The 27,435-nt window shown below is 49.6% G+C and overlaps 1 protein-coding gene across 1 annotated transcript in view; it reads left to right on the top strand.

The window, feature by feature from the left end:
• ANXA6 (annexin A6) overlaps window positions 1-27,435 on the top strand; it is a 108,279-nt gene that overhangs the window by 22,044 nt on the left and 58,800 nt on the right. The window contains exon 2 of the mRNA XM_075344340.1: window positions 6,900-6,948. Coding sequence (XP_075200455.1) covers window positions 6,937-6,948 — 12 coding nt within the window. The 5' untranslated portion in view covers window positions 6,900-6,936. The remainder of the gene's footprint in view (window positions 1-6,899; window positions 6,949-27,435) is intronic.

The following is a 27,435-nucleotide window of genomic DNA, read 5'->3' on the forward strand; positions in this document are numbered from 1 at the left end:
CAAGGTAATAAGGGGTTAATCATGACAGGCGTCTCCCCGAGATACCTTCCATGATTAACCTGTAAGTTAAAGAAAATAAACACACACAACAAAAAATCCTTTATTTGGAAAAATACACAAAACCAAACAACCTCTTTCACCACTTTATTAAGCCACAAATACCCATCCAGGTCCAGCGTAATACACGGAGGTCCCACAACGCTCTCAGCTCTGCTACATGAAGGTGACGGGAGCGGCCACATAACATGACCGCTCTCTGTCAGCTCCACGCAGCAACTGAGGTGAGCCACGCAATCAGTGATGATGTCACTCGGGTTACTCGCAGCCACCGCTGGATCCTCTAACTGTGAAAGCAAGTCACCCGAGTGACAGACGTGAGCTGAGCGATCTGCAAAAAAATCACAGGTGAGTTGCGGTCTCAGGTGGAGGACTCCAGCTAGCCGCGGGTAGCCTGAGTGACGACAGCGCTAAACACGCCGCTAACTTCAGTCACTCAGGGGATTATCGGTCACCGGTGAGTCCTTCACCGGTGACTGCTAATCAGGACGCCACACACAGAGCTGTGGTATGACAATGAAGTCGGGTGAAGTTCATCCGAGTTCATTCTCATCACTCGTCTCTGTCTATGTCGGCTGACAGCGGGTATGTAGCAACGACATTTTGCCACACACACGGATCATTTCAAATGGACACCACACGGACATTACACGTACGTATCTCACACATACACGGACATTCCACACATACGGCGAGCATACGCCATCACACGGATGTCACACATCCCGGAAAAATGCCCATAAAAAAACGGAACATGTACCCGAAAAACGGAACGACACGTACGTTTTTTTTTTTGCGAAGTGTGGCGGAGGCCTAAGACACAGCTAAGCTCCCCATAGAGAAAGCAGAAATGGTTTATTACCACCTCTGCCTTCTCGACAGTTGTATACACAGTGCTAAGAGAGCACTGTGTATACAGTTATTTGGAATAGGCAAGGATGCTTTCTCCTCTTGACCCAGTGGTTGTCATGAATGCTGGGTATAAGGAGGTACGAGGGTCTGATGGGTCCTAGGAGATGCAGTCGGTAAATTTCCAAGGTAAATTGGGTTAAAAAATAGTATTTAAACATTGAAATGCACCTAAAAGGCCTTTTAGGACCTTATACAGGCCACAATACGTGAAAGAAAGAAATTAAAAAATATAGGGAAAAATTAATATTTGATCAAATAACTATTTTACAGCTCTTTAGAACAATATGAAAAAATAAAAATGTGTCCGCTCAGGAGAAAAGGGTAAATGTCCCAGTCTAGAACTGGTTAATGAAGGCCTCCCTATGAACTGTCTGATACATGGTGTCAGCTACCTAAAAATAGAAGGGTCCGTGCTTCTTTCGTGACTAATCCTTAGGGTCTCTCTGCGTGAGTCTGCAGATCCGGACACTGCGGCATGTAAGGTACTGGATGGGATCACGCCTGGCTGCGGCCATTAACATGGCTCCAGATTGCCTCTGTCCAGGAAAAACGATTTGCCATAAACTAAAGGAACTTCTTTATAATGTATGAGACGTTCTGACTGGAACATTATCCTCCACGTGTGTTGTGTCCGCCAGCTGTCGTCCTGGCTAATTTCCCGCATTTCCTGAGGGAATACTGGTGTGACTGCACAGTTGGCTACACACAGGTGGAAGCGGCCATTTTGTGGCAGATATTTTAGATACTAAACTCGCTGAATGTTTAGGTACAGCTCTGAGTACAGAAACCTCATACAGCACCCACAGATATCCATCCTGTACCCCCGTATGACTCCTTTTACATATAAATTCTGATCTGCTCCACCATATGGTATATAAAAGACGTGTTCTCTCCTATAGGAAGTGTTTTCTTTACTTTTTTTTTTTTCTTCATAAATTGATTTCTTTTTAAGGCTATTAAAAAACAAACAAAGTTTTGCTGCATTTTTGGTGTGCTATTTGTCTATAGTACATGTTTAAAAAAGGTTAGTTTCATTCACCTAAAAAGCAGCAAAAACGCAGCTGTTGTTGCATTTGGTAAAATAAAAAAAAAAAAGTTAAACAAAAACACGCTGAGAAGAATTCACATGCTGCTTCTTTCAAAATGCAGCAATTTCTGTGAGGGACAGGGGTGAGGGAGGAGATAAAGGCAGAGCTCTTCCTTCCGCCCTCGCTCCCCTTTCCTTTTTCCCCCTCGCTCCCCCTTCCTTTTTCCCCCTCGCTCCCCCTTTCTTTTTCCCCCTCGCTCCCCCTTTCTTTTTCCCCCTCGCTCCCCCTTTCTTTTTCCCCCTCGCTCCCCCTTCCTTTTTCCCCCTCGCTCCCCCTTCCTTTTTCCCCCTCGCTCCCCCTTCCTTTTTCCCCCTCGCTCCCCCTTCCTTTTTCCCCCTCGCTCCCCCTTCCTTTTTCCCCCTCGCTCCCCCTTCCTTTTTCCCCCTCGCTCCCCCTTCCTTTTTCCCCCTCGCTCCCCCTTCCTTTTTCCCCCTCGCTCCCCCTTCCTTTTTCCCCCTCGCTCCCCCTTCCTTTTTCCCCCTCGCTCCCCCTTCCTTTTTCCCCCTCGCTCCCCCTTCCTTTTTCCCCCTCGCTCCCCCTTCCTTTTTCCCCCTCGCTCCCCCTTCCTTTTTCCCCCTCGCTCCCCCTTCCTTTTTCCCCCTCGCTCCCCCTTCCTTTTTCCCCCTCGCTCCCCCTTCCTTTTTCCCCCTCGCTCCCCCTTCCTTTTTCCCCCTCGCTCCCCCTTCCTTTTTCCCCCTCGCTCCCCCTTCCTTTTTCCCCCTCGCTCCCCCTTCCTTTTTCCCCCTCGCTCCCCCTTCCTTTTCCCCCCTCGCTCCCCCTTCCTTTTCCCCCCTCGCTCCCCCTTCCTTTTCCCCCCTCGCTCCCCCTTCCTTTTCCCCCCTCGCTCCCCCTTCCTTTTCCCCCCTCGCTCCCCCTTCCTTTTCCCCCCTCGCTCCCCCTTCCTTTTCCCCCCTCGCTCCCCCTTCCTTTTTCCCCCCTCGCTCCCCCTTCCTTTTTCCCCCTCGCTCCCCCTTCCTTTTTCCCCCTCGCTCCCCCTTCCTTTTTCCCCCTCGCTCCCCCTTCCTTTTTCCCCCTCGCTCCCCCTTCCTTTTTCCCCCTCGCTCCCCCTTCCTTTTTCCCCCTCGCTCCCCCTTCCTTTTTCCCCCTCGCTCCCCCTTCCTTTTTCCCCCTCGCTCCCCCTTCTTTTTTCCCCCTCGCTCCCCCTTCCTTTTTCCCCCTCGCTCCCCCTTCCTTTTTCCCCCTCGCTCCCCCTTCCTTTTTCCCCCTCGCTCCCCCTTCCTTTTTCCCCCTCGCTCCCCCTTCCTTTTTCCCCCTCGCTCCCCCTTCCTTTTTCCCCCTCGCTCCCCCTTCCTTTTTCCCCCTCGCTCCCCCTTCCTTTTTCCCCCTCGCTCCTTCTTCCTTTTTCCCCCTCGCTCCTTCTTCCTTTTTCCCCCTCGCTCCTTCTTCCTTTTTCCCCCTCGCTCCTTCTTCCTTTTTCCCCCCTCGCTCCTTCTTCCTTTTTCCCCCCTCGCTCCCCCTTCCTTTTTCCCCCCTCGCTCCCCCTTCCTTTTTCCCCCTCGCTCCCCCTTCCTTTTTCCCCCTCGCTCCCCCTTCCCTTCCGCCCCCGGCTCCCCCTCTTCCCTTACGTCCCCGCTCCCCCTTCCCGCGTAGAATCTTATAAAAACCAACCACCGTCTCCTATCTCGGTAATACAAAAATCTGTAGTCCCTGAAGACAGATTTTACCTTGAAATTTAGGAATTTTGAGAATTAAAGATCAGTCCAGGAGGTTATAAAAAGCAAGTATTATAAAGTTGCTTTTTTATGTTTAATATTGTTTTATAAATTTAAACTTTGGTCAGACTTTAAAGGGAACCTGTCAGGTGCACTATGTACACAGAACCACGAGCAGTTCTTGGTGCATATTGCTAATCCCTGCCTAACTGTCCCTGCATCTAGTAGCAAAGATAAAGAGATATTTGGATGGAATGTGGTGGAAGTGGCCTAATGTTGGAATGTGGTGGAAGTTGGCCAGTTATTTCCCTGCCTTTCTTTTACCAAAATGATGCGTGAGGGGTCAATGTCCCGTCTGGCCATTTGGCAACCTGTACACTGATGATCGACCACATTTTTGCAGTGCACAATAGCAGTCCTACATATGTTATTTGCTTTTGGCCATCAGCTTTGTGCGCTTGTCTTTCACACCCAGCTGTCTCCAGATATCAGGGACTGTCCCACAAAACATCTGCTCCATTCCTTGGAGGTGAGGAGTGAGGGGCTGTCAGGGGGCAGCGGGGGTGAGCGAAATGGAGAGACAGAGAATGAAGTGTTTAATTCCTGGCATAGTAAATCGGACATGAGGACTACAAACGCGTGGGCCCGTTATCTGCTGTTTTGGCTATACAATATTTATTAGGTGTCTAGTCTGCTTTGTTCTAGAGTTTAGGTGACATGTGTTGCTATATGCGGCGCAGAATACTGGGGTTGTTCTGTTTCGGCTGTTTGGTAGTGTAAACGATGGGGGTAACAGTGCAGTCCTGTAAGAGGGTTGGAAATGGACTTGTGGTGTTTGCCGAGTGAAAAGGAAGAAAAAAGCTGTGGGTGAGAGGAGGAACACAAGGAGTGGAAAGGGATATATTTTTTCACAATACTTTTTCCTATTTTGACCATTTTCCTTATTTGTTTACCCCCCCTCAGATGCATGTGCATGAAGCATTCACCTGTGAACGCTCGTGCTTTGCGGGTTTAAAGTGCGGCTGCTTGCCGACACACTATATGCGGCTCTCGGAAATCTGCCCGGGGCCGCAAGAAAGATAGTGACCGACCTGCTCCAAACGACCACGAGTGGGCCTTCTTGGCTGTCCAGGGCCCCAGCACTTGCCCAGGTGCGCCAGGTGCTGACACTGGCCCTATCCACCATGACCACTTGCCTACATCCTGTAAATCTTTTTGCTCAACTCTACTATGTGGCTTTCTATGGGCCCTGCACCAATTTTTTTTTGTTCTCACATATTCGCACTGAATCCATAGAAAATTTTAACGACAAATTGCATCGGTAGATATACTATAGAAAGGTAAGAAAAATATGTACGCCTCTTGGTGGGTTTTCAATGACTGCTGGAGCCTGTGCAGGAGAATGAATGGTTGTAGGGATTGTAGAGGAGGAGTAACACCGAAGTTACAAGTCTCCTCTGTGCAGCCAAATGCAGGCTCTGTTCCAAGACCCTTGAGTCATGCTCAAACCTCCTGAATGTGATTTGCACCAGGGTCTCCAGGAACACGTCTGAGGCTGAGCCAAGATTTCTGTACTGTGAATAATATTCCATAAAAGGGATCACCGGAGTATAAAGAGCACAGCGGAAACAAAGGACCGTTACATATCAACATTATGTGATTTACAGAGGACGCAATATTAGGCATTAGGCTGGAGCAAGATGAGTTTATCTTAATTTTGTTTGGGTATTTATTTGCATGTATATATGTGTGTATGTGTATCTATGTGTGGACTGTATATAATAATTTATTCATTTATATAATTCCACAGCGCTTTACATACATCAGCAATACTGTCCCCACTGGGGCTCACAATCTAAGATCCCTATCAGTATATTTTTGAATTGTGGGAGGAAATCTGAGTACCCAGAAGACCCCAGTGCTGCAAGACTGCAGTGCTAACCATATATATATAATATAATATATATATATATAATATATATATATATATATATATATATATATATATATATATATATATATATATATATATTATATGGTTAGCACTGCAGTGCTAATTATATAAAATTAGTACAGACCAAAAGTTTGGACACACCTTCTCATTCAAAGCGTTTTCTTTATTTTCATGACTCTGAAAATTGTAGATTCACATTGAAGGCATCGAAACTATGAATTAACACATGGAGTGAAATACCTAACAAAAAAGTGTGAAACAACTGAAAATATGTCTTATATTCTAGGTTCTTCAAAGTAGCCACCTTATGCTTTGATTACTGCTTTGCACACTCTTGGCATTCTCTTGATGAGCTTCAACAGGTAGTCACCGGAAATGGTTTTCACTTCACAGGTGTGCCCTGTCAGGTTTAATAAGTGGGATTTCTTGCCTTATAAATGGGGTTGGGACCATCAGTTGTGTTGTGCAGAAGTCTGGTGGATACACAGCTGATAGTCATACTGAATAGACTGTTAGCTGCTTTTTTCTTGCCATAATACAAATTCTAAGTAAAGAAAAACGAGTGGCCATCATTACTTTAAGAAATGAAGGTCAGTCAGTCCGAAAAATTGGGAAAACTTTGAAAGTGTCCCCAAGTGCAGTGGCAAAAACCATCAAACGTTACAAAGAAACTGGCTCACATGGGGACCGCCCCAGGAAAGGAAGACCAAGAGTCACCTCTGCTGCAGAGGATATGTTTATCCGAGTCACCAGCCTCAGAAATCGCAGGTTAACAGCAGCTCAGATTAGAGACCAGGTCAATGCCACACAGAGTTCTATAGAGCAGCAGACACATCTCTAGAACAACTATTAAGAGGAGACTCTGTGCAGCAGGCCAAAATTGAAGGCATACTGATCCAGTATATATATATATATATATATATATTGAATATATACAGCAGTTCAGGTTATCAGGATTTCCTTACTATTGCCCAAGTAGTTCCATTGTCTGCGCAATGCTAAGGAAATCCTGAAAGCTTGATCTGTTGGTGGCTCTTGAGGACTGGAGTTTTGGAACTCTGCACTAGAGCAATTTGACAGGAGAAAACTAACAACTCCTATTGTTTATTATTTTAGGTTAATATTTAAATTTTGAATATTTTGGTAATTTCCATTTACTTTATATTGTTGTCTTTTATATTTATAATTATAAATAATTCTCTTATCTTTTGACAGGTCCTTGTTTTCCTCCAGAGATTTGGTCGGGGTCATCATGGCATCACAGGTAAAATATCCACAAGGGAAGCTCTGTGCAGGAAGGATGTTTACCAGGAGATTGTTATAGTATATGTCATGATGATTGAAGATCTTTTACAAACAGTCTGCTTCGATTATAAACTGTATATTTTAATATTGTGCTGCCTCCTTGGACTGTAGTTTCTTTCTTTCTTTCTTTCTTTCTTTCTTTCCTTCTTTCTTTGCACCTTTTCTTCTTTCTTTGCTCCTTTTCTTCTTTCTTTGCTCCTTTTCTTCTTTCTTTGCTACTTTCCTTCTTTCTTTGCTACTTTCCTTCTTTCTTTGCTCCTTTCCTTCTTTCTTTGCTCCTTTCCTTCTTTCTTTGCTCCTTTCCTTCTTTCTTTGCTCCTTTCCTTCTTTCTTTGCTCCTTTCCTTCTTTCTTTGCTCCTTTCCTTCTTTCTTTGCTCCTTTCCGTCTTTCTTTGTTCCTTTCTTTCTAAACTGTATTGTGAGGTAAATCCGGAGATATGACGATAAATCATGACATTCAAGTCATGTCAGGAAGCCCTCTCCTGGTGTCACTACCCCCTTCCCTTCACACAACTGGTTTAGCAACAAATCCATGGCCATGTCCTGTGATATGGAAATTAGGTGGCTTTAGGACAATGGACACAGGATGACTCCCTGCCGTCACCCTGTAGTAGGAGCTGCTAGCTCATTAGCAAGGCTATGGAAATAGCCAGACAGAACGACTCCAGTAAAAAATGGTTCATATCTCGCAAGCCATATTTCCGATAAATATGGCAACCATAAAAATGGTGTCTCTGCATGAGGACGATGCTGGCACACCCTTTTTATGGGAGCAGGACATTGGGAAATGCCCCAGGCGTGATATCAGCCAATGGGGAACTGGCAGACAGGTCATGAGTCCCCTCGTTCTGTAGCTAAATTCATAACTGTCACAATGAGAGCATTGGCGTCCGCCTACGACGCTCCCAGGCAAAGTTATGGCCAATATCCCCTTGGCTGGATAATTCTGATCCATGCAGGGGGAGTGGCAGTGCTTCCCTGTGAGGTCACTAAGGTAGGAGGGGACCTGGATCTGCCCAGGTTGATAACCCTACTTCGGCCATTTTCCAGTGTTCTTCTGCTCGGGGGCCTGGTTGGGAAAGACCTGTGAGGGGGTTCCTGGAAACCTGGTCTACAGCGCCCCCCTGTGGCCAGACGCACAAGGTAACTGATTGAATTCCATACCTGTTTGTAACCCATGCTTTGATTGTAACTGTACTCTGACATAACTGTATATTCTGTAGATTCCCTATTGTATATATTGTAGTTTCTAGTGTGCTTTAGGCGATTAAATTATATAATTAATCTTGGGCTGTTCTGTTATCTCGATCTTGAATCCCACGTCTGTGTGTTCGGCTAATAGTTACCGTAAATCGGTTGGTGGCAGCGAGTTGTGCCAAGGATTATTGTGGGGAGGCCAGTGAGATTCGGGGAGAGTTTATATATTCCGCCCGCGGAGGTCGGGGGAATATATACCTTACTCTCACCGGGGACCCTTCAATAATCGGCATAAGTAGTATAGCGGCCTCCTTGCTTATTGTCGGGCAATTCCATAATTGGCCTGACTATAAGAGGGGCGCTAGAGAGCGCGTCACGTGCTCTGTCTGTCGGTCGGGAGGTATAAAGGAGGGGTGACCCCCACTTGTTACCCCCCGATTGTGACGTACTGGTAGCCAGCGCGGGGGATTTCTGAGTGACCCCCCCGGTGGTTTGTGACATATTGGTGGCATAGCGGTGGGATCGAGATAATAGTGTGTGTGAGTGTGAGACCCATACTCCCAGACACTAAAGACTGCCTGCAGCAGCTGTGGCTGCTGGGGTCTTCAGACCAGCTCAACACTAGAGTGTCAGAGTGCAGATACTGTAAGGTGTGTGGAGGCATCAGGTGTCAGTTCTGTGTCAGTGACCAAAAGTCTGCAAGAATGGCTGAGAGCACCAGGAGCAAAGCCAAAGGAATGGCCGATGCTCAGGCCAGAGACGATGAGGAGGTTGTCCACGAGTCCTCCAGGAGCCCGACGCCAGAAAACAGCTCTGCAGAGGACATTGCACAACCGGGCACTGCTGGACAAGATGAGGAGCAGCTCGCCCAAGGGTCCTCAACGAGCCAGATGCCAGCCCTCCGCTCTGCAATGGACAGTGAACCACCAGGCTCCGCAGCGGGCCGCAGATCACCACGTGCCATTCCACCGAGCCTGGGAGGCTCGGATAGCCTTCTTCAAATGGCTATGGCCCTACTCCAGGCTGGAGACCGGGAGGGCTACCAGGCACTCCTGGCAGAGCGCAGGGCAGCGTGTGAGGCTGAGGCTGCGGAGCGGCAGGCAGCGCGTGAAGAGCGCCAGGCAGAGCGTGACTACCAGCTGCAGCTAGCTCAGCTCCGGCCCTCATCAGCCGCACGTGACCTTCAAGACACCAAACTTCCAAAGGTCCGTGTTGAGGACTTCCCAGTGCTGGAGAAGGATGGAGACTTGGACGCTTTCTTGACTGCTTTTGAACGGACTTGCTTGCAGCACCATCTGGACAAGGACCAGTGGGCCAAATACCTGACCCCTCGTTTAAGGGGTAAGGCCCTGGAAATCCTTGGGGACTTGCCTGCTGAGGCAGATCAGGGCTACGACACCATCAAGCGGGCCCTGATCCAACAGTACAACCTCACTCCAGAGTCCTACCGCAAGAAGTTCCGGACCCTGCAGAAGGGACCAAAGGACTCCTGGGCTGACCACCGGCGGGCACTTGCCCGAGCTGCCGACCACTGGACCCAAGGCCTGCAGCTTTCCACCGGACCAGAGATCCTGGACTTGGTCGTCACGGAGCAACTCCTGTGGAACTGCCCTGAGGATCTCCGCCAGTTCATCCGAGACCAGAAGCCAAAGGGGTCCACGGCTACAGCTGCCCTGGCCGATGACTACACCAACAATCGGGCTCCTGAAGCCAGGAGAGCAGCCACCAGCAGCACCTGGAGAGGGGGTAAGATGAACTCTGCGACTGCCCCACCTGCCCCTAGACTGCAGGGGGTGTCCCCCTCAACTCCCCTCTCCAGGCCCGTGGCAGAACCAAGACGGTGCCACCAGTGCAACTTACCTGGACACTTCAAGGCCATGTGCCCTCAGCGTCCCAAGGCCCCGGCTCCGTCCCCGTCCCAAGGGCCGCCCAAGGTGTATTGTGTGGGTGGGGGTGGTGGTAGGTCCCTGGACAGCTTCCAACCGGTCACCGTCGGCCAGTCTGTGACCATAGGACTGCGAGACAGCGCCTCGGAAGTGACTCTGGTGCGGCCTGAGATGGTGTCCCCCCAAGACTTGATCCCTGGAAAAACCCTCGCTGTCTCCGGGATTGGAGGCATTGACCCGGCGCTGCCTGTTGCTGACGTTTATGTGGACTGGGGCGCAGGGCGAGGGGTGAGGGAGGTGGGGGTAACTGATCAGATCCCTGCAAACGTGTTACTTGGGACAGATTTGGGGCAGATAACCTCCCAGTTTGGGCCCCAACCAAGGGCTGAACCTTCAGCCAGTACGGACATGACTCCTGACAATGTTAATGTGTTATCTATGAATGATGTAAGGGAGGAGGGAGTGAACTCTGATATTTCTGCTTGCACAGACACCATAGACACACACACAGCTGCAGCTGTGACAGGGGAGGGGGTCAGAGAAAGGTGTGACAATGCCTCTACAAGTAACCAGCCTGTGAGCTGGGATCTGCTGCCCTCTGCAGGGATAAGCAGAGAGCAGGGTGCTGCAGGGGGAGGACCAGTGTGTGGGGTGGGGGCTACCACAGCAAATGTGGTGTCCCCAGAGATTTCACAGCGGGGTTCTGTTGCTGCAGGAGAGGAACAGGCAGGTGAGATTGGGGCCAGTCCAGGAGCGGAAGTGCTCCCAGGTAAGATCTCGGTGCATGGTTCCCCCACAACCGGGGTGTCAGGAAGCCAGGTAGGTCTGCCTGAACCGGCGACTTGGTCAGGAACGGAGGAGGAGCAGGCACGACCCACGGTCGCAGCGGCTGTGGCCGCTGTCACCCGCAGTGGGAGTGCTGGAAGCCAAGGGGCCTCCCGGAGGTCCGATAGCTCTTCCCCTTCTGACCAAGTGGCAGCCGAGTCAGGTGGAGGCCAGGACACAGGTCCCGGGGTACTGACCGAAGATGTGACAGTCTCGTCGATTCTGGCCACATCTGGTCAGGGGTTTCAGGCAGCGTTAGAAGCTGACGACAGCCTGAAAGCTCTAAAGGAGCAGGCGGCACAGCCTCCCTCGGACTCGGACCCGGAGCGAGTGGTCTGGGACCAAGGACGGCTGTACCGGGCCACGGTCCAGCAGGGTTCACCGGAGGCGTGGCCCAGGGACCGACAGTTGGTGGTACCCTATCCGTTCCGGACGGAGTTGTTGCGGATCGCACATGAGATTCCGATGGCCGGACACCTAGGGATCGCTAAGACCAAGGCCAGGTTAAACCAGCATTTCTACTGGCCAAAAATGGGGGCCGATGGGGCTGCCTACTGCCGTTCGTGTGAAACCTGTCAGAGAGTGGGGAAGGCGGGGCCACGCCCAAAAGCCCCACTGGTATCTCTGCCAATCATCGATGAGCCTTTCAGGAGGGTGGCTGTGGATCTGGTCGGCCCGCTGGCCATCCCCAGCAGCTCCGGGAAACGCTTCATACTGACGGTAGTGGACTATGCCACCCGGTACCCAGAAGCAGTGGCCTTGTCGTCCATTCGGGCTGACAAGGTGGCCACCGCATTGCTGGAGATTTTCTCCCGAGTGGGTTTTCCCCAGGAAATGCTCACTGACCGGGGGACCCAATTCATGTCCCAGCTGATGGAGGCCCTCTGTAAGCAAGTCCAGGTGCGACATCTGGTGGCCAGCCCGTACCATCCACAGACTAATGGCCTGTGCGAGCGGTTCAATGGCACCTTAAAGCAGATGCTTAAGATGTTGGTCGACTCCCACGGGCGTGACTGGGAGCGGTATCTCCCACACCTGTTATTTGCTTACCGGGAGGTTCCACAGGCCTCAACAGGATTCTCACCGTTTGAGCTCCTGTACGGGCGACGTGTGCGGGGCCCCCTGGCTCTGGTGAAAGAGGCTTGGGAAGGGGATTTGGCCACCCCTGGAGTGTCGGTTATCGAGTATGTCATGCGCTTCCGGGACAAAATGCAGGCCTTGACGCAACTGGTACACGACAATATGGCTCAAGCCCAGGCCGATCAGAAGCGTTGGTACGACCAGAACGCTTGTGAGAGTACCTACCAAGTGGGTCAAAAGGTGTGGGTACTGGTCCCCGTACCACAGGACAAGCTTCAGGCAGCCTGGGAAGGCCCATACCTCGTGTACCAGCAGCTCAACCCTGTAACGTACCTGGTCACCCTGGACCCTGCCCGTGGAAGGCGGAAGCCCTTCCATGTGAACATGATGAAGGCACATCATGAGCGGGAGGCATGTGCGCTCCCCGTGTGCAACCTGCCCGAGGAGGGAGAAGCGGAAACCCTCTTGGATATGCTAGCCCAGGTTAGGGCAGGCGGATCCATTGAGGATGTGGAGGTTGGCCACCAGCTCTTGGAGGACCAACGGTCCCAGCTGTGGGCCACCCTACACCCCTTCCGGGGGTTGTTTACCAACCAGCCCGGAAGGACTGACTTGGCTGTCCATCACGTGGACACTGGGGATCATCCCCCGATCCGGCGTTCAGCATATCGGGTCTCCCTGGAGGTGCAGCAACACATGCGCCAGGAGATTGACGAGATGCTGGAGCTGGGGGTGATCCAGGCATCCAACAGCGCTTGGGCCTCGCCTGTAGTCCTCGTCCCTAAGAAGGACCGAACCACTCGGTTCTGCGTGGACTACAGGGGGCTCAATGCTGTCACGGTCGCCGATGCGTACCCAATGCCACGCATCGATGACCTGCTCGATCAGTTGGCCGGGGCTCAGTACCTGACCATCATGGACCTGAGCCGGGGATATTGGCAGATCCCCCTGACTCGCAAGGCCAGGGAACGCTCTGCCTTTATTACCCCATTTGGACTGTACGAGTCCACGGTGATGCCATTCGGGATGAGGAATGCCCCTGCCACTTTCCAGCGGATGGTCAACACCCTGCTCAAGGGACTTGAAGGGTACGCGGCCGCGTACCTGGATGACATTGCCGTCTTCAGTCCCACCTGGGAGGACCACCTAGAGCATCTAGCACAGGTGCTCAGGCGGATCCACCGGGCAGGTTTGACCATCAAGCCGGGCAAGTGTCAGCTGGCCATGAGCGAGGTCCAGTACCTCGGTCACCGGGTAGGTGGGGGAACGCTGAAGCCCGAGCCTGAGAAAGTGGAGGCCATCGCATCCTGGCCCACCCCCAGGACCAAGAAGCAGGTGATGTCCTTCTTGGGGACCGCTGGGTACTATAGGAGGTTTGTTCCATGCTATAGTAGCCTGGCAAAGCCCTTGACGGACCTCACCAAGAAGAAGCTGCCCTCTGCAGTCGATTGGACAATGGACTGCGAGACAGCCTTCCGGGCCCTAAAGGACGCCCTGTCCAGCCCGCCCGTGCTACAGGCAGCCGACTTCACGCGGCCGTTTGTAGTACAGACCGACGCCAGTGACTTCGGCCTCGGTGCGGTGCTCAGCCAGGTGGACTCTGCGAGCCAAGAGCACCCAGTCTTGTACCTGAGCAGGAAGCTGTTACCAAGGGAAGTTGCCTATTCCACGATGGAGAAGGAGTGCCTGGCCATAGTGTGGGCCCTGCAGCGTCTGCAACCCTATCTATACGGGCGCCACTTCATCGTGGAGACGGACCACAATCCCCTCAGCTGGTTGCACACCGTCTCTGGGACGAATGGGCGATTGTTGCGATGGAGCCTTGCGCTCCAGCAATACAACTTCACCATTCGCCACAAAAGGGGCCGTGACCACGGTAACGCAGACGGGCTGTCCCGACAAGGAGAGGTCGCGGACGGGCGCACGGGGGAACACCGGAGTGTGCTGCCCCCTAGCGCCCTCAAAAGGGGGGAGGTGTGAGGTAAATCCGGAGATATGACGATAAATCATGACATTCAAGTCATGTCAGGAAGCCCTCTCCTGGTGTCACTACCCCCTTCCCTTCACACAACTGGTTTAGCAACAAATCCATGGCCATGTCCTGTGATATGGAAATTAGGTGGCTTTAGGACAATGGACACAGGATGACTCCCTGCCGTCACCCTGTAGTAGGAGCTGCTAGCTCATTAGCAAGGCTATGGAAATAGCCAGACAGAACGACTCCAGTAAAAAATGGTTCATATCTCGCAAGCCATATTTCCGATAAATATGGCAACCATAAAAATGGTGTCTCCGCATGAGGACGATGCTGGCACACCCTTTTTATGGGAGCAGGACATTGGGAAATGCCCCAGGCGTGATATCAGCCAATGGGGAACTGGCAGACAGGTCATGAGTCCCCTCGTTCTGTAGCTAAATTCATAACTGTCACAATGAGAGCATTGGCGTCCGCCTACGACGCTCCCAGGCAAAGTTATGGCCAATATCCCCTTGGCTGGATAATTCTGATCCATGCAGGGGGAGTGGCAGTGCTTCCCTGTGAGGTCACTAAGGTAGGAGGGGACCTGGATCTGCCCAGGTTGATAACCCTACTTCGGCCATTTTCCAGTGTTCTTCTGCTCGGGGGCCTGGTTGGGAAAGACCTGTGAGGGGGTTCCTGGAAACCTGGTCTACAGCGCCCCCCTGTGGCCAGACGCACAAGGTAACTGATTGAATTCCATACCTGTTTGTAACCCATGCTTTGATTGTAACTGTACTCTGACATAACTGTATATTCTGTAGATTCCCTATTGTATATATTGTAGTTTCTAGTGTGCTTTAGGCGATTAAATTATATAATTAATCTTGGGCTGTTCTGTTATCTCGATCTTGAATCCCACGTCTGTGTGTTCGGCTAATAGTTACCGTAAATCGGTTGGTGGCAGCGAGTTGTGCCAAGGATTATTGTGGGGAGGCCAGTGAGATTCGGGGAGAGTTTATATATTCCGCCCGCGGAGGTCGGGGGAATATATACCTTACTCTCACCGGGGACCCTTCAATAATCGGCATAAGTAGTATAGCGGCCTCCTTGCTTATTGTCGGGCAATTCCATAATTGGCCTGACTATAAGAGGGGCGCTAGAGAGCGCGTCACGTGCTCTGTCTGTCGGTCGGGAGGTATAAAGGAGGGGTGACCCCCACTTGTTACCCCCCGATTGTGACGTACTGGTAGCCAGCGCGGGGGATTTCTGAGTGACCCCCCCGGTGGTTTGTGACATGTATATATTAATATTGTTCTGCCTCATTGGACTGTAGTTTTTCTTTCTTTTTTCTTTCCTTCTTTCCTCCTTTTTCTTTTTCTTCTTTTTCCTGCTCCTACCTCTGTCTTCCTCCTTTTCTTTCTATTGCCGCCGCCTTCCTTCTTTCTTCTTCCTCCATTTCTCCTATTTCTTCCACCCTCTTCCTCCTTTCTCCAATAGTGATTGTGTTCATCTAGAGATGTAAGCACAGACATCCAATACTTGAGTGAAACAATCTCTTCCTACAAAGTGGGGACACGGGGGGGCTGCAGTGTCACAAATATTGGACTATCAAGTTTTCATACCCCCAAAAATTGCCTTCAGACCATAAATGTTGATGAATTTTTCAAGTATTTGGCGCAATGGTAGTCAGGAAAGCAGATGCTGGTGATTTCCCAGCTCTCTATATATTTCGGAGCAAGTGCCAAGATATGTCGAGAATGTTACTTCTCCCTAGGACGGGATATTAATAGTGACCGTACAGCTCTGGATGACTCGGATGAGTAGAAGTGACACTTAAAGGAGAAAATATATCGGTTATAAAGTCAAGTAGTAAATGTATCTTCATTGTGTTGCACAATAAGTTTCTTTTCTACGAGCGGCGCCACTTTTACATGTGGTTGAGTCTGGTATTGCAGCTCAGACATAACTTAGTGGATAAGTTTGAATGTTTTAGACCATAAACATATTCAGCTAGGAAAACAAAACAAAAAAAATATTTTGCGTGGGTTTATGAGGCCAAAACAATTGCTGCTTGTAGGTGATGCACGGGAGCTCCTCTCAGGAGAGGCCATCAATGTTAAATCAGTGGGGTCCCATCTTCAGGACCCCGGCTGATCAGCACAGTGAAGCTTCCTTCCTCCGTGTTTCAAGGAGCTCCCTCATCAATCAGTGCTAACAGCGTGGTGGTGTCTAGCAATTGTGAATTTCTTTACACTTCCAGGAGGAGTAACAGAGGTACGACACAATTCAGAATTCTATAAGAAGGATAAGATCCTCCTTAATATTATGTCTATTTACTTAGACACTGGAGTACAGCAGATAGGTCTTTGACACTTGCCACCACTGACACTTATTCCACATAAGTCATTAAGTCTCTTGTGCATGAAAGAACAGATGAAAACTAATAGGAAATTTCCCAACATGTGAATGGCATTTAAAAAGGTTTGTCCTATTACTTACACCATAAGTGATCGGTTTGAATCATTAAAACAAGAGCTCAGCTATCCCACAGCGCCTCCTGAGGATAAATTGAGCATTACAGTTTTCTTCTCAATCAATTGTTTCACCATGTAATTAAAACAGGCCACACTTTTTATAGACTCTTTTGTTCTGATATCTAAAAAGGCATCATCTAAACTTCAATAAGTGGAATCAGGGTCTCTGCCCCTACATTATGCTGCTCTCAGATTCCCTAGCAAAAAGCTGCTAACAGATCCCCTTTAAAAACTGACACGTGATCAGTGTCCCAAAAGGAAAGGAAACTGACTACGTGGTCAGTTTCCTTTCCTGCTGAACGACAGGCTGGTCAAACCCTGTCCAAAATAGAGATAAGACCTAGCATCACCTAAGGCAGGTGCTCTGGAAAAATAAATTATAGTACTAAGAGCAAGAGAGTTTCGGCACACTGTACTGTTTCCCAAAAAAAAGAGGAAATACACTGGTTCAAGTATTCTTAATCTGTTTTTCTTTATTGAAAGATAATTAGTTGCTGTACATGAATAGAAAGTCCGCCAGGACGTCTCGGCCCTAGGCCTTCATCAGGTCGGACAGTCTGACCATGTCAAGCAAAGATCCGTAAATGAGGGAAAATTGTGAATAGCCAATTGTCATAAATATGTTAGGTCCAGCATGAAATCTAGTCCTGTGGAGAGGTAGAGACCTTAGGAAAGTCCTGTGGGAAGACTCTGTGGGCTGGGTGGACTAAGTTTTCCTGTATGGATGTGATGAGGTTAAAGGCCTATTAGTTATTATGGCTCAGGATCCGAATTATTCCAGATTGGGTGATCAATGAACCCACCACATTATATGTACTGCTGTTACCAGTAGCAATGGTATGTCAATAAAGGGGCTACTACTCCACAAGGATACTAGTTAAGGTAGAGTGCTTATGCTGGTGGCAGTCATATATCTTTGTGAATGTATTAAGGCTGAAAGCCTAATTGTTGTTATGGGTCCGGATCCGTTTACTTCAGGTAAGTTGATCAGTGTAATCGCCACATTAAATGTACTGCTATTACCAGCAGCACTAATATGTCAATAGAGGAGCTTCTAGTTTACAGGGACACTAGGTAAGATAAATTGCTTATGCTGATAGCAGTAACATATCAGTTGCTGTAGGAGGCTGGATCAAGTCCTGCTAGGGTTAATGTGTCAAGGAAATAGGAGTAACTCCGGTGGGGCTGGCCTCCGTGTGCGGTGGTGGCTGTGCGTGCTGCGCGTCCTGACAGTGATGTTGGCAGAGAGCAGTGTTATTTTTTCATTTGCCTTTCCTACTCTTTTGTTTTCTGTTAAGAGTCTACCCTTGCTTGCATTTATTTTTTTCTCCTTTGTTCAATTGTGCACATTTTATATTTCCACACCTTGGTACTTGTATAACTCTACACACTTACCATATCTTGGTTTGTAGTGTTAGCAATCTCACCTCTGGTTCTTAAGGAGGTTCGAGAAACAACTCGACGGCCTTTCAGGCAGACAGTTCTGAATTGTGGGCTTCTAAATTGTGCATATTCCAGAATTTAGAAGAACCATTAGGGTGTTGTAGTCAGTACAGGAACCAGCAGGGTACATGTTACTGTATTTTTCGGTTTATAAGACGTACCAGATTACAAGACGCACCCCAAATTTAGAGGAAAAAAAGGGTGAAAAAAAGGGGTCCATGTTATAATCCAGTGGTGTCTTACCAGAGGGAGCTAACAGCAGTGGTGGAGAGGGATAACAGGAGGCAGGGGCGGTGGTGGAGCGGGGCAATGCTGTGGACGGTGCAGATGCCGTCCCAGAAACTGTTGGCGGTGGCTGGACTGGGGCTGTGGGTGGTGAGGGCTTTAAAGAAATAGCACCCAAAGTCATCGCGTGAGCAGATTGAGCTGTCGGCTCAATGACAAGCCAAGATCTCATCTGCGTACGTGCCACCTCCGGGAACCATTTTTATTTAGTCCACTGCTGGGAGATCATTTGAAGCCCTCACTGCCCGCAGGCCCATCGCCGTCACAGGCGCCGCAGGCCCATCGGCGTCTCAGGCGCCGCAGGCCCATCGGCGTCACAGGCGCCGCAGGCCCATCGGCGTCACAGGCGCCGCAGGCCCATCGCCGTAACAGGCGCCGCAGGCCCATCGCCGTCACAGGCGCCGCAGGCCCATCGCCGTCACAGGCGCCGCAGGCCCATCGCCGTCACAGGCGCCGCAGGCCCATCGCCGTCACAGGCGCCGCAGGCCCATCGCCGTCACAGGCGCCGCAGGCCCATCGCCGTCACAGGCGCCGCAGGCCCATCGCCGTCACAGGCGCCGCAGGCCCATCGCCGTCACAGGCGCCGCAGGCCCATCGGCGTCACAGGCGCCGCAGGCCCATCTCCGTCACAGGCGTCGCAGCCCCATCGCCATCACAGGCGCCCGATCCCCCATCACGAGCAGAGCCGCCCGATCCCCCCCCCCATCACGAGCAGAGCCGCCCTATCCCTCCCCATCACGAGCAGAGCCGCCCTATCCCTCCCCATCACGAGCAGAGCCGCCCTATCTCTCCCCATCACGAGCAGAGCTGCCCGATCCCCCCAATCACGAGCAGAGCCGCCCGATCCCCCCCCATCACGAGCAGAGCCGCCCGATTCCCCCCATCACGAGCAGAGCCGCCCGATTCCCCCCATCACGAGCAGAGCCGCCCGATTTCCCCCCCATCACGATTAGAGCTGCCCAATTTTTCCCCCCATCACGAGCAGAGCCGCCCGATTCCCCCCGTCACGAGCAGAGCCGCCCGATCCCCCCCATCATGAGCAAAGCCGCCCGATCCCCCCCCATCACGAGCAAAGCCGCCCAACCCCCCCATCACGAGCAAAGCCGCCCAACCCCCCCATCACGAGCAGAGCCGCCCGATCCCCCCCCCCCATCACGAGCAAAGCCGCCCGATCCCCCCCCATCACGAGCAAAGCCGCCCATCCCCCCCCATCACGAGCAAAGCCGCCCAACCCCCCCCATCACGAGCAGAGCCGCCCGCCCCCCCATCACAAGCAGAGCCGCCAGACCCCCCCCCATCACGAGCAGAGCCGCCCGACCCCCCCCCCCCCCATTACGAGCAGAGCCGCCCGCCCCCCCATCACGAGCAGAGCCGCCAGACCCCCCCCCATCACGAGCAGAGCCGCCCGACCCCCCCCCCATTACGAGCAGAGCCGCCCGCCCCCCCATCACGAGCAGAGCCGCCCGCCCCCCCATCACAAGCAGAGCCGCCCGACCCCCCCCCCCCCCATCACGAGCAGAGCCGCCCGACCCCCCCCCCCATTACGAGCAGAGCCGCCCAATTTCCCCCCCATCACGAGCAGAGCCGCCCGATTCCTCCCATCATGAGCAGAGCCGCCGCAGCATTGCCCCTACCTACTGCTACCCATCTCAACCACCCCTCAGTAAGCTACTGTCGCGGGTGGAGGGGTTGGGAACGCCGCTCGCCTGGGAATCGCTGGCACTCGGGTCCGGTGCTTCTGCTCCTCGGTGTCTCGAGCACGGGGCCAGACCCAGGGCTCGAGCAGCGCCTCCTCGCCCACGAGTGAAAAGGGGGAAAGGTTAGTGGTGGGATGTCGGTTGTGATGCCACCCACGGGTTGTGGTGATGGTGGGCACCACCGTTGCTGGTGACGGGGGATCCCGGGAGCGATGGCGGAGAGCAGCTAAGGTGTTGACCCCTCCGTGGGTAGGGGCTGTTGGTCCCGGGGCCCCGGTCGGGGAGCAGGGAGGAGGGATAGGTGCAGGTGCCGATGCGGGGAGGCAGCGTGGGCGCGGGTGCAAGGATGCGATGCAGCGCGGTGCTGGATGGCACTGGTGTACTCACTCAGGTAGACAAGGACAGAGTCTCTGGTAAACCAAACGGCTGGATGGACGGGGCCCGCAGCCGGCTGCGGTGTCTTCTCTCTCCCCGGACGGATTGATGGTGGCTGTCGTTTCCTGCACCTATGTGTATGTGTTTGACTCCTATGGCTTCCCACGGGTAGTCCGCTCCCCGGCGTGTACGTGCCGGGAGAGCCCGTTTTGCCCGCAGGCGCTGGCCCTTGGATCTCTGGCCCTTGGCAGTGGCTCTTATCCGGATGGGTTCGGCTGTTGCCTTCTGACAGGACTTGGTTGGGAATGAATCCCCTGAGGTCCAGACCGCAATCAGTGAATTTGACCTTTTCGGCGGCTCCCAGCCTAGTCTGAGTCTGAGTACCCTGCCTTGGTGCTTGGCTTCAATCTGTTCCCCGGTTCGGTACCGGCGGGCTACCGCCTGACCCCGGTCCTACGGTTCCGCTGACCTCCACCAACTCCTGCAGACTGCCACCACCATCGGCTGACCTTGCTGATTGTGCCTGGGCTCCGACCCAGACACACACAGTTCTCCCTCCTCTCACTTTCACTGCCTATCACAATCTGCTGTCTTTTCCCGCCTCCAGGCCTGTGAACTCCGGTGGGCGGGGCCAACCGCCTGGCTCCGCCCTACCTGGTGTGGACATCAGACCCTGGAGGGAGGCAACAAAGGTTTTGTTTGACTGGTGTTCCTGACCAGGGGAGGGTGTGTGTGTATGTGGTGTTATTCTGTGACCCCTGGGGTCCAGGGCGTCACACTATATTCACATTATAAGATGCACCCCTCACTTTCCTCCCAAATTTTTGGGAGGAAAAGTATCTTATAATCCAAAAAATACAGTATATTACCTTGTTACCCATGTTGTGATACCAACATGCATAACACCTGGTCAAGACAAAGAATCAATCGTTTAGCGCCAGAGAAAACTCTTATTGACAGTCACATCCAAAAAACAAAAAGTGGAGCTCAAACTCTACAAACATAATGACCCCACCTAATCATAAAATCATGCCTGATCATAGTGGTAGGCAACAAGTTCAGAAGTTTTGAAATACAAATCTAATATGTCTAAGAACTGTCGCTATTCTCATTCTCTATAATTTACCATCCATTCTTTTTGGGTGCACAGTTTCTCCTAAACGGCATTTTACCAGCAGATAGGTGCCGGAGATTACTTTCCTTCACTTCCTGGCATGCATTGTTCCTGCAATTGTCTAACGATCTGGAAGCCCAATTTTCTTACGCCTGTAGCAGAAAAAGAACAGAGTGATTAATAAAAGCTGTTTGTTTTTCATACAACCCCTTTTAATTGCTCTCTAGTACTATTTTTTTCTTCGGTTTCAGTCCTCCCCCCTATCCCTGTCACTGACCTTGTCACCTCTGGACAATCTCTCTCCAGCTTCGATAGTGTAACCAGACCTTCAGTGTTACCGGTGTAAAATGCTCAGACCCAGAAAATAAATTATTAATAATTGTACGGTGAATTACAAAGAGATATGATTAACCAATGATGGTTCTCCTGTATTGTAGTGAATTAGGTACCAAGGCTAATTCATCTACAAAGTTATCACACGGTGATTGATGTGGAAACTGATATATTCAATAGCTGGTTATTCCATACATCATTGGTATAACTTTAAAGGGAAACGTTGACTGTAAACACCAGGTCATTTTTATGTTCTGTGCCAAATAATTTCTTCAAGGGAGAGTCTGTCAACACAAACTGACAGTATAAGCTAAGCCAATGTATGATATACTGTGTGTATGTATGTGTGTGTGTATATATATATACAGTGTGTGTGTGTGTGTGTGTATATATATATATATATATATATATATATATATATATATATATATATATATAGATAGATAGATAGATAGATAGATAGATAGATAGATAGATAGATAATTATAAAAAGTCTCACCTTCAGTGATCTAATTGCAGCTTCCGTTCTGCGGAAACTAAAGTTCAATCAAATATACAGTAGCTAATAGTGTGCTTGGTGCAGTCTAGGTGTGGCCGAGAGGCTTCATGTGCTCAGCGTACCCTGGGTGTGGCAGAGAGGCTCCTTGTGCTTGTTGCACTCTTGTTGTGGCCAAGAGGCTCTGTGTGCTCGGTGCGCCCCAGGTGTGGTCAAGAGGCTCTTGTGTTCGGTGCGCCTCGGGTGGGGCCAAGAGGCTCCGTGTGTTTGGTGCGCCTTAGTTGTGGCCAAGAGCCTTAGTGTGCTCTGTGCACCCTGGGTGTGGCCAAGAGGTTCTGTGTGTTCGGTGCGCCCCAGGTGTGGTCAAGAGGCTCCATGTGCTCGGTACGCCCTGGGTGTGGCCAAGAGGTTCCGTGTGCATGGTGCACCCTGGGTGAGGCAAAAAAGAGGCTCCGTGTGCTCGTGTACTGATTTTTGCATTACCCCACATTAACAGGTATGGCTTGTTTGGAGAGACTATCTGCAGAGGTAGCTCAGTCATGCAAGCACGGTCAATCACTGATGGAGGGCAGGGCATGTTAACAATCGGGAACAATGATGCACTGAGCCTCTTGGTCATGTTGAGGGTGCACCAAGCAATCTAATTAATTAGCAAATTTAATAAAACTTATCTCATTTCTGTCAAAATTCTGAAGAAACTGAAGGTGCGGTTTGTATAAAGGTTCCATGCTCCAATTCAAGTTTAGTTTTTAAATACCCTGCACAGTGATGGGTTATAGATAAAATTCTGGCTGTCGGCAGTTACCAGTGGGGGCGCTTAAGAGCCTATCACATACTATTCAATTTGAACTCGGTAATGAAGTCGCATGCATCAAAGCAACATTCCCACCCAGATAAAATTTGACCATATATTATTAATAGACGAACCCTGCCTGCTGCTCCAATTTTAATCCCAGCTGCTGCTGTTACCAAGCACTTGAGAGCTGCACCCTAGAAGGGACATAAAACTAATGAACTGTATCGTTGTGATATAGCAAAATCGCTATTAGTCATGAGTAATCTAACTAAAGCAGGCCTGCACAACTTGCGGGCACCATGGCGCTAAGACTGGGGAAGAGGTGCGTCCGTTATCCCCAGCCCCCGACGTGCAGCAGCGTGATGAGGTCCACACCCTGCTGACTCCATCACAATGCTCCTGACTCCATCACAATGCTGCTGGGACCAAAGTGCCTCAGAGGCAGCAAAGACAGTGCAGGGAATAGTAAGCGCTCCATCAAGGAGCCAAAGATTAAATGCTTAATCATCGCGGATGTGGTGGGGAAGGGTAACGTAGCTGTGAGGGCAGGTAATGGGGTGACAATTGTGAAAGGAGACCGTTTTGCAAGCTGGGAGGGGTACTTTTTTCATGGGGGGGCAGTGTGGGACATATTTTGCAGATGGACAGTGTATGGGGGCTATTGTAGAGATGGGTAGTGTGAGAGGGACACTTTGAAGAGGGGCAGTGAAGGGGGGATTTGTTGTGCAGGAAGCATAGCAGTTATTTATTCAGGGGCACAGAATGGAACATTTTTATTTATGGGGCAGTGTAATAATACTTTTTTTTATCATGGCATCTGTGACTGTGCTACATGGAGGCAAAGGGGATGGGAATGACTCCACCCAGAAATCTGTCATATATAAGGTCCCTGGATGTAAATGTTTATTTGTGATCCTTCCTGCGTCTTGTCAGTACTGTAGTTCTTGTATGGTTGGCAGTCTTATAATGACTGTTAACAACCACTCCCAATATCTCCTTACCATTGTTAAAGCAGTACTGGGAGTTGTATGTTCATGTAACACAACTGTACATTTAGCTGCCCTTATATTGCATTTGATCACTGTTCTTAGCTTGGTGATTTATTCATGTCCCGACGATGGTTCTGGCGTTGCATTCGTGTCCTGTGGGTGGTTTTGATGCTGCATTTGTTTCCTGACAGTGGTTTTGGCACTGCATTTGTGTTCTAGCAGTTCTGGCGCTGCATTTGTGTCCTTACGGTGATTCTGGAGCTGCATTTGTGTCCTTACGGTGATTCTGGCGCTGTATTTGTGTCCTGATGGTGATTCTGGTGCTCCATCTGTGTCCTGACAGTGGTTCTTATCTTGCACACATGTAGTAATACAAAAAGTGCTTCATGGCTATGCTAAACTGTTAATCTGAAAACTTTAAGTTTTGAGGATGTTATGAGGAGGATTTTGTGAGATTCTGTTCCAAAAACTCAGTGTATGTTCACACTTATTATTTTGAGCAGAAATTCAGGATAATTTCTTTCCACAAATACATCACCAGAACTAAGTTCTGAGTATTAATGTACTGATGATAGTTCTGGGGATGTATCCCTTTCAATTTTTTTGTAGTCCTTGGACCAAAAGATGTTGTGCACCGTTTTCCTAAAAGATTGTCAAAAATGTCAATATAATCAATTCACTATAAAATGTCACCGAGGCAAGTAATGATTTATTTTCCCAGACATTGGAAAAAAAACGGTCCAGACTATTAGGGTATGTGCTCACAATGTTTTTTATTCAAGAGGGTTCTCTCCAAAATCTGCCTAAAAAACCCTCTAAGTTAATGCTCAAAAGAAAGACAGACTGTAGCACTAGCCCACAGCTATGGGCAAAGGTCAACATGACCAGGATTGGAGGGGGGGAGTGTACTCTTTAGAGGGGGAGGAGTAGGGGTGCTGTAGGGCTTTTAAGGTCTATCAGGGGGCTGAGTTGGCACCATTCTGGTTCTTGGGGACAGTAATATTGCAACATCACTAAAAATCACCGAAAATGTTTCATTTTCGTGATTCCTTCTCAATGGCATCATTCATTCTTAAGGTTTAAACTACAAAACAATATTCTTTATAAACGTTCCGATTGCAGAATATATATGGGCCTGCACAGTGCTGGAATCACAGCACATCACGGGCGCGGCGACATATGGAGGAGCACACGAGCGCGGTATAGCTGCATCCTGTGTTCTATGCAATTACGAGACCAAATTATCTAAAGGGAAACTTTCACTTTGACTCTGTAAAGTTGTGCAGGAAATGAGAAATTACTACTATGCCTGCGCAGAAGTGACTAATCCAAGTAATTCAGTAACCTGGAGAATTTATCGGTGTTGTTCTTGGTGGTCTTTTCTCTAATGTTGGCCCATGAAGTGTAACTCCCTTGCGTAGCCACGTTGCATTTCCCTTGCTTGAGAGGTACACAGCATAATGGCTACACATCCGGAGAGGTACACAGCATAATGGTTACACATCCGGAGAGGTACACTGCATAATGGTTACACATCCGGAGAGGTACACTGCATAATGGTTACACATCCGGAGAGGTATACCGCATAATGGTTACACATCAAGAGAGGTACACTGCATAATGGTTACACATCCGGAGAGGTACACAGCATAATGGTTACACATCCGGAGAGGTACACCGCATAATGGTACACATCCGGATAGGTACACGCAATAATGGTTACACATCCGGAGAGGTACACTGCATAATGGTTACACATCCGGAGAGGTACACAGCATAATGGTTACACATCCGGAGAGGTACACAGCATAATGGTTACACATCCGGAGAGGTACACAGCATAATGGTTACACATCCGGAGAGGTACACTGCATAATGGTTACACATCCGGATAGGTACACGCGATAATGGTTACACATCCGGAGAGGTAGACAGCATAATGGTTACACATCCGGAGAGGTACACAGCATAATGGTTACACATCCGGAGAGGTACACAGCATAATGGTTACACATCCGGAGAGGTACACAGCATAATGGTTACACATCCGGAGAGGTACACAGCATAATGGTTACACATCCGGAGAGGTACACAGCATAATGGTTACACATCCGGAGAGGTACACCGCATAATGGTTACACATCCGGAGAGGTACACAGCATAATGGTTACACATCCGGAGAGGTACACCGCATAATAACTATACATCCAGACAGCATGTGACCTACCAGCAGTATTGTAACCATCTGTTAAAGGGGAAAGTACCAGTCACGGACCAGCTCAAATACACATCTTATGGCATCACTTAACAATATGAATAAAATGTGTCAGACGAATATTAAATATTTTCATGAACATATATCAAAGAATTGGTGGTGGTTTCCGCACCATACACAAGCATGGGGTTTTGGTCACCGATGCACTACAATGTTTACTGTGTCCTCCTATATATACGTACACTATAGTACTGTATATAGTGTGTGTGTGTGTGTGTGTGTGTGTGTGTATATGTATATATATATATGTGTATATGTGTATATATATATATATATATATATATATATATGTGTATGTGTGTGTGTATATGTATGTATGTAAATATATCGCTACTGTAAAATAACAGGGATGGAGATGATGATTTCAAATAGTTTTAAGCCTGGATTGGGAAACATATTTAGCCTCACATTTTTGGCGCAGAGTACCCTAATGAGTCCGTGGCAGATCTGCTAGGGAGATAATGGGTTAATAGCCTAGAATAGATGATCCAGGATTGTAATACTAATACCAGGTTCATCAGTGGGAGATTTACTAGAAAAGGTAATCGGATCCTGCAGGGACAGCATAAAGCTAATGTGCCTTGTGGATTCTTACGTCTAATTGTTCTGTTTCCTTAAAAGTAAAAAATCTGATTTATTTGTAAATTTTGAGTTTTCCTTCCATTTGATTTTATTACATAGTGACGTGGGCTATTGCAGCGTGGCCTACACGTGGCACTGTAATTTCACGCAGTCTTTATTTTTGCAGTCACGAGATTTTATAAATCATGACTTTCATCCGGAGGCGCCCTCTAGTGGACGGCTGATGGATTTTCTATGTTTAGTTTTCATTTCTTACTGTGCGTAATCTGCATAAAATAATTTTAGCACACCCATCATATTGTTACCGGAGGCGATGTGGCATTGTTATTGTGGCATCAACAAAAAGTGACAAATTTGCTATATATGGAACTTTTCCTAAATGTTTTCATTATTTTAAGAAGACCATAAACGTGTATTTTTTTTTCGTGGTGTAAATGTTTGTGTTCTCTTGAATCCGGCGTTGTTTTTCTTTTGTTTTTGTGCCTCTCTATTCCTGAGATATGGCCCCTTTTATATAAATCTAGTCTTATTAGCCAAAGGGGAGTGAACAACTGTGATCTGAGGACATCTTCATGACCA

This window comes from Anomaloglossus baeobatrachus, chromosome 4 (assembly GCF_048569485.1).
Source record: "Anomaloglossus baeobatrachus isolate aAnoBae1 chromosome 4, aAnoBae1.hap1, whole genome shotgun sequence".
NCBI classification, from domain to species: domain Eukaryota; kingdom Metazoa; phylum Chordata; class Amphibia; order Anura; family Aromobatidae; genus Anomaloglossus; species Anomaloglossus baeobatrachus.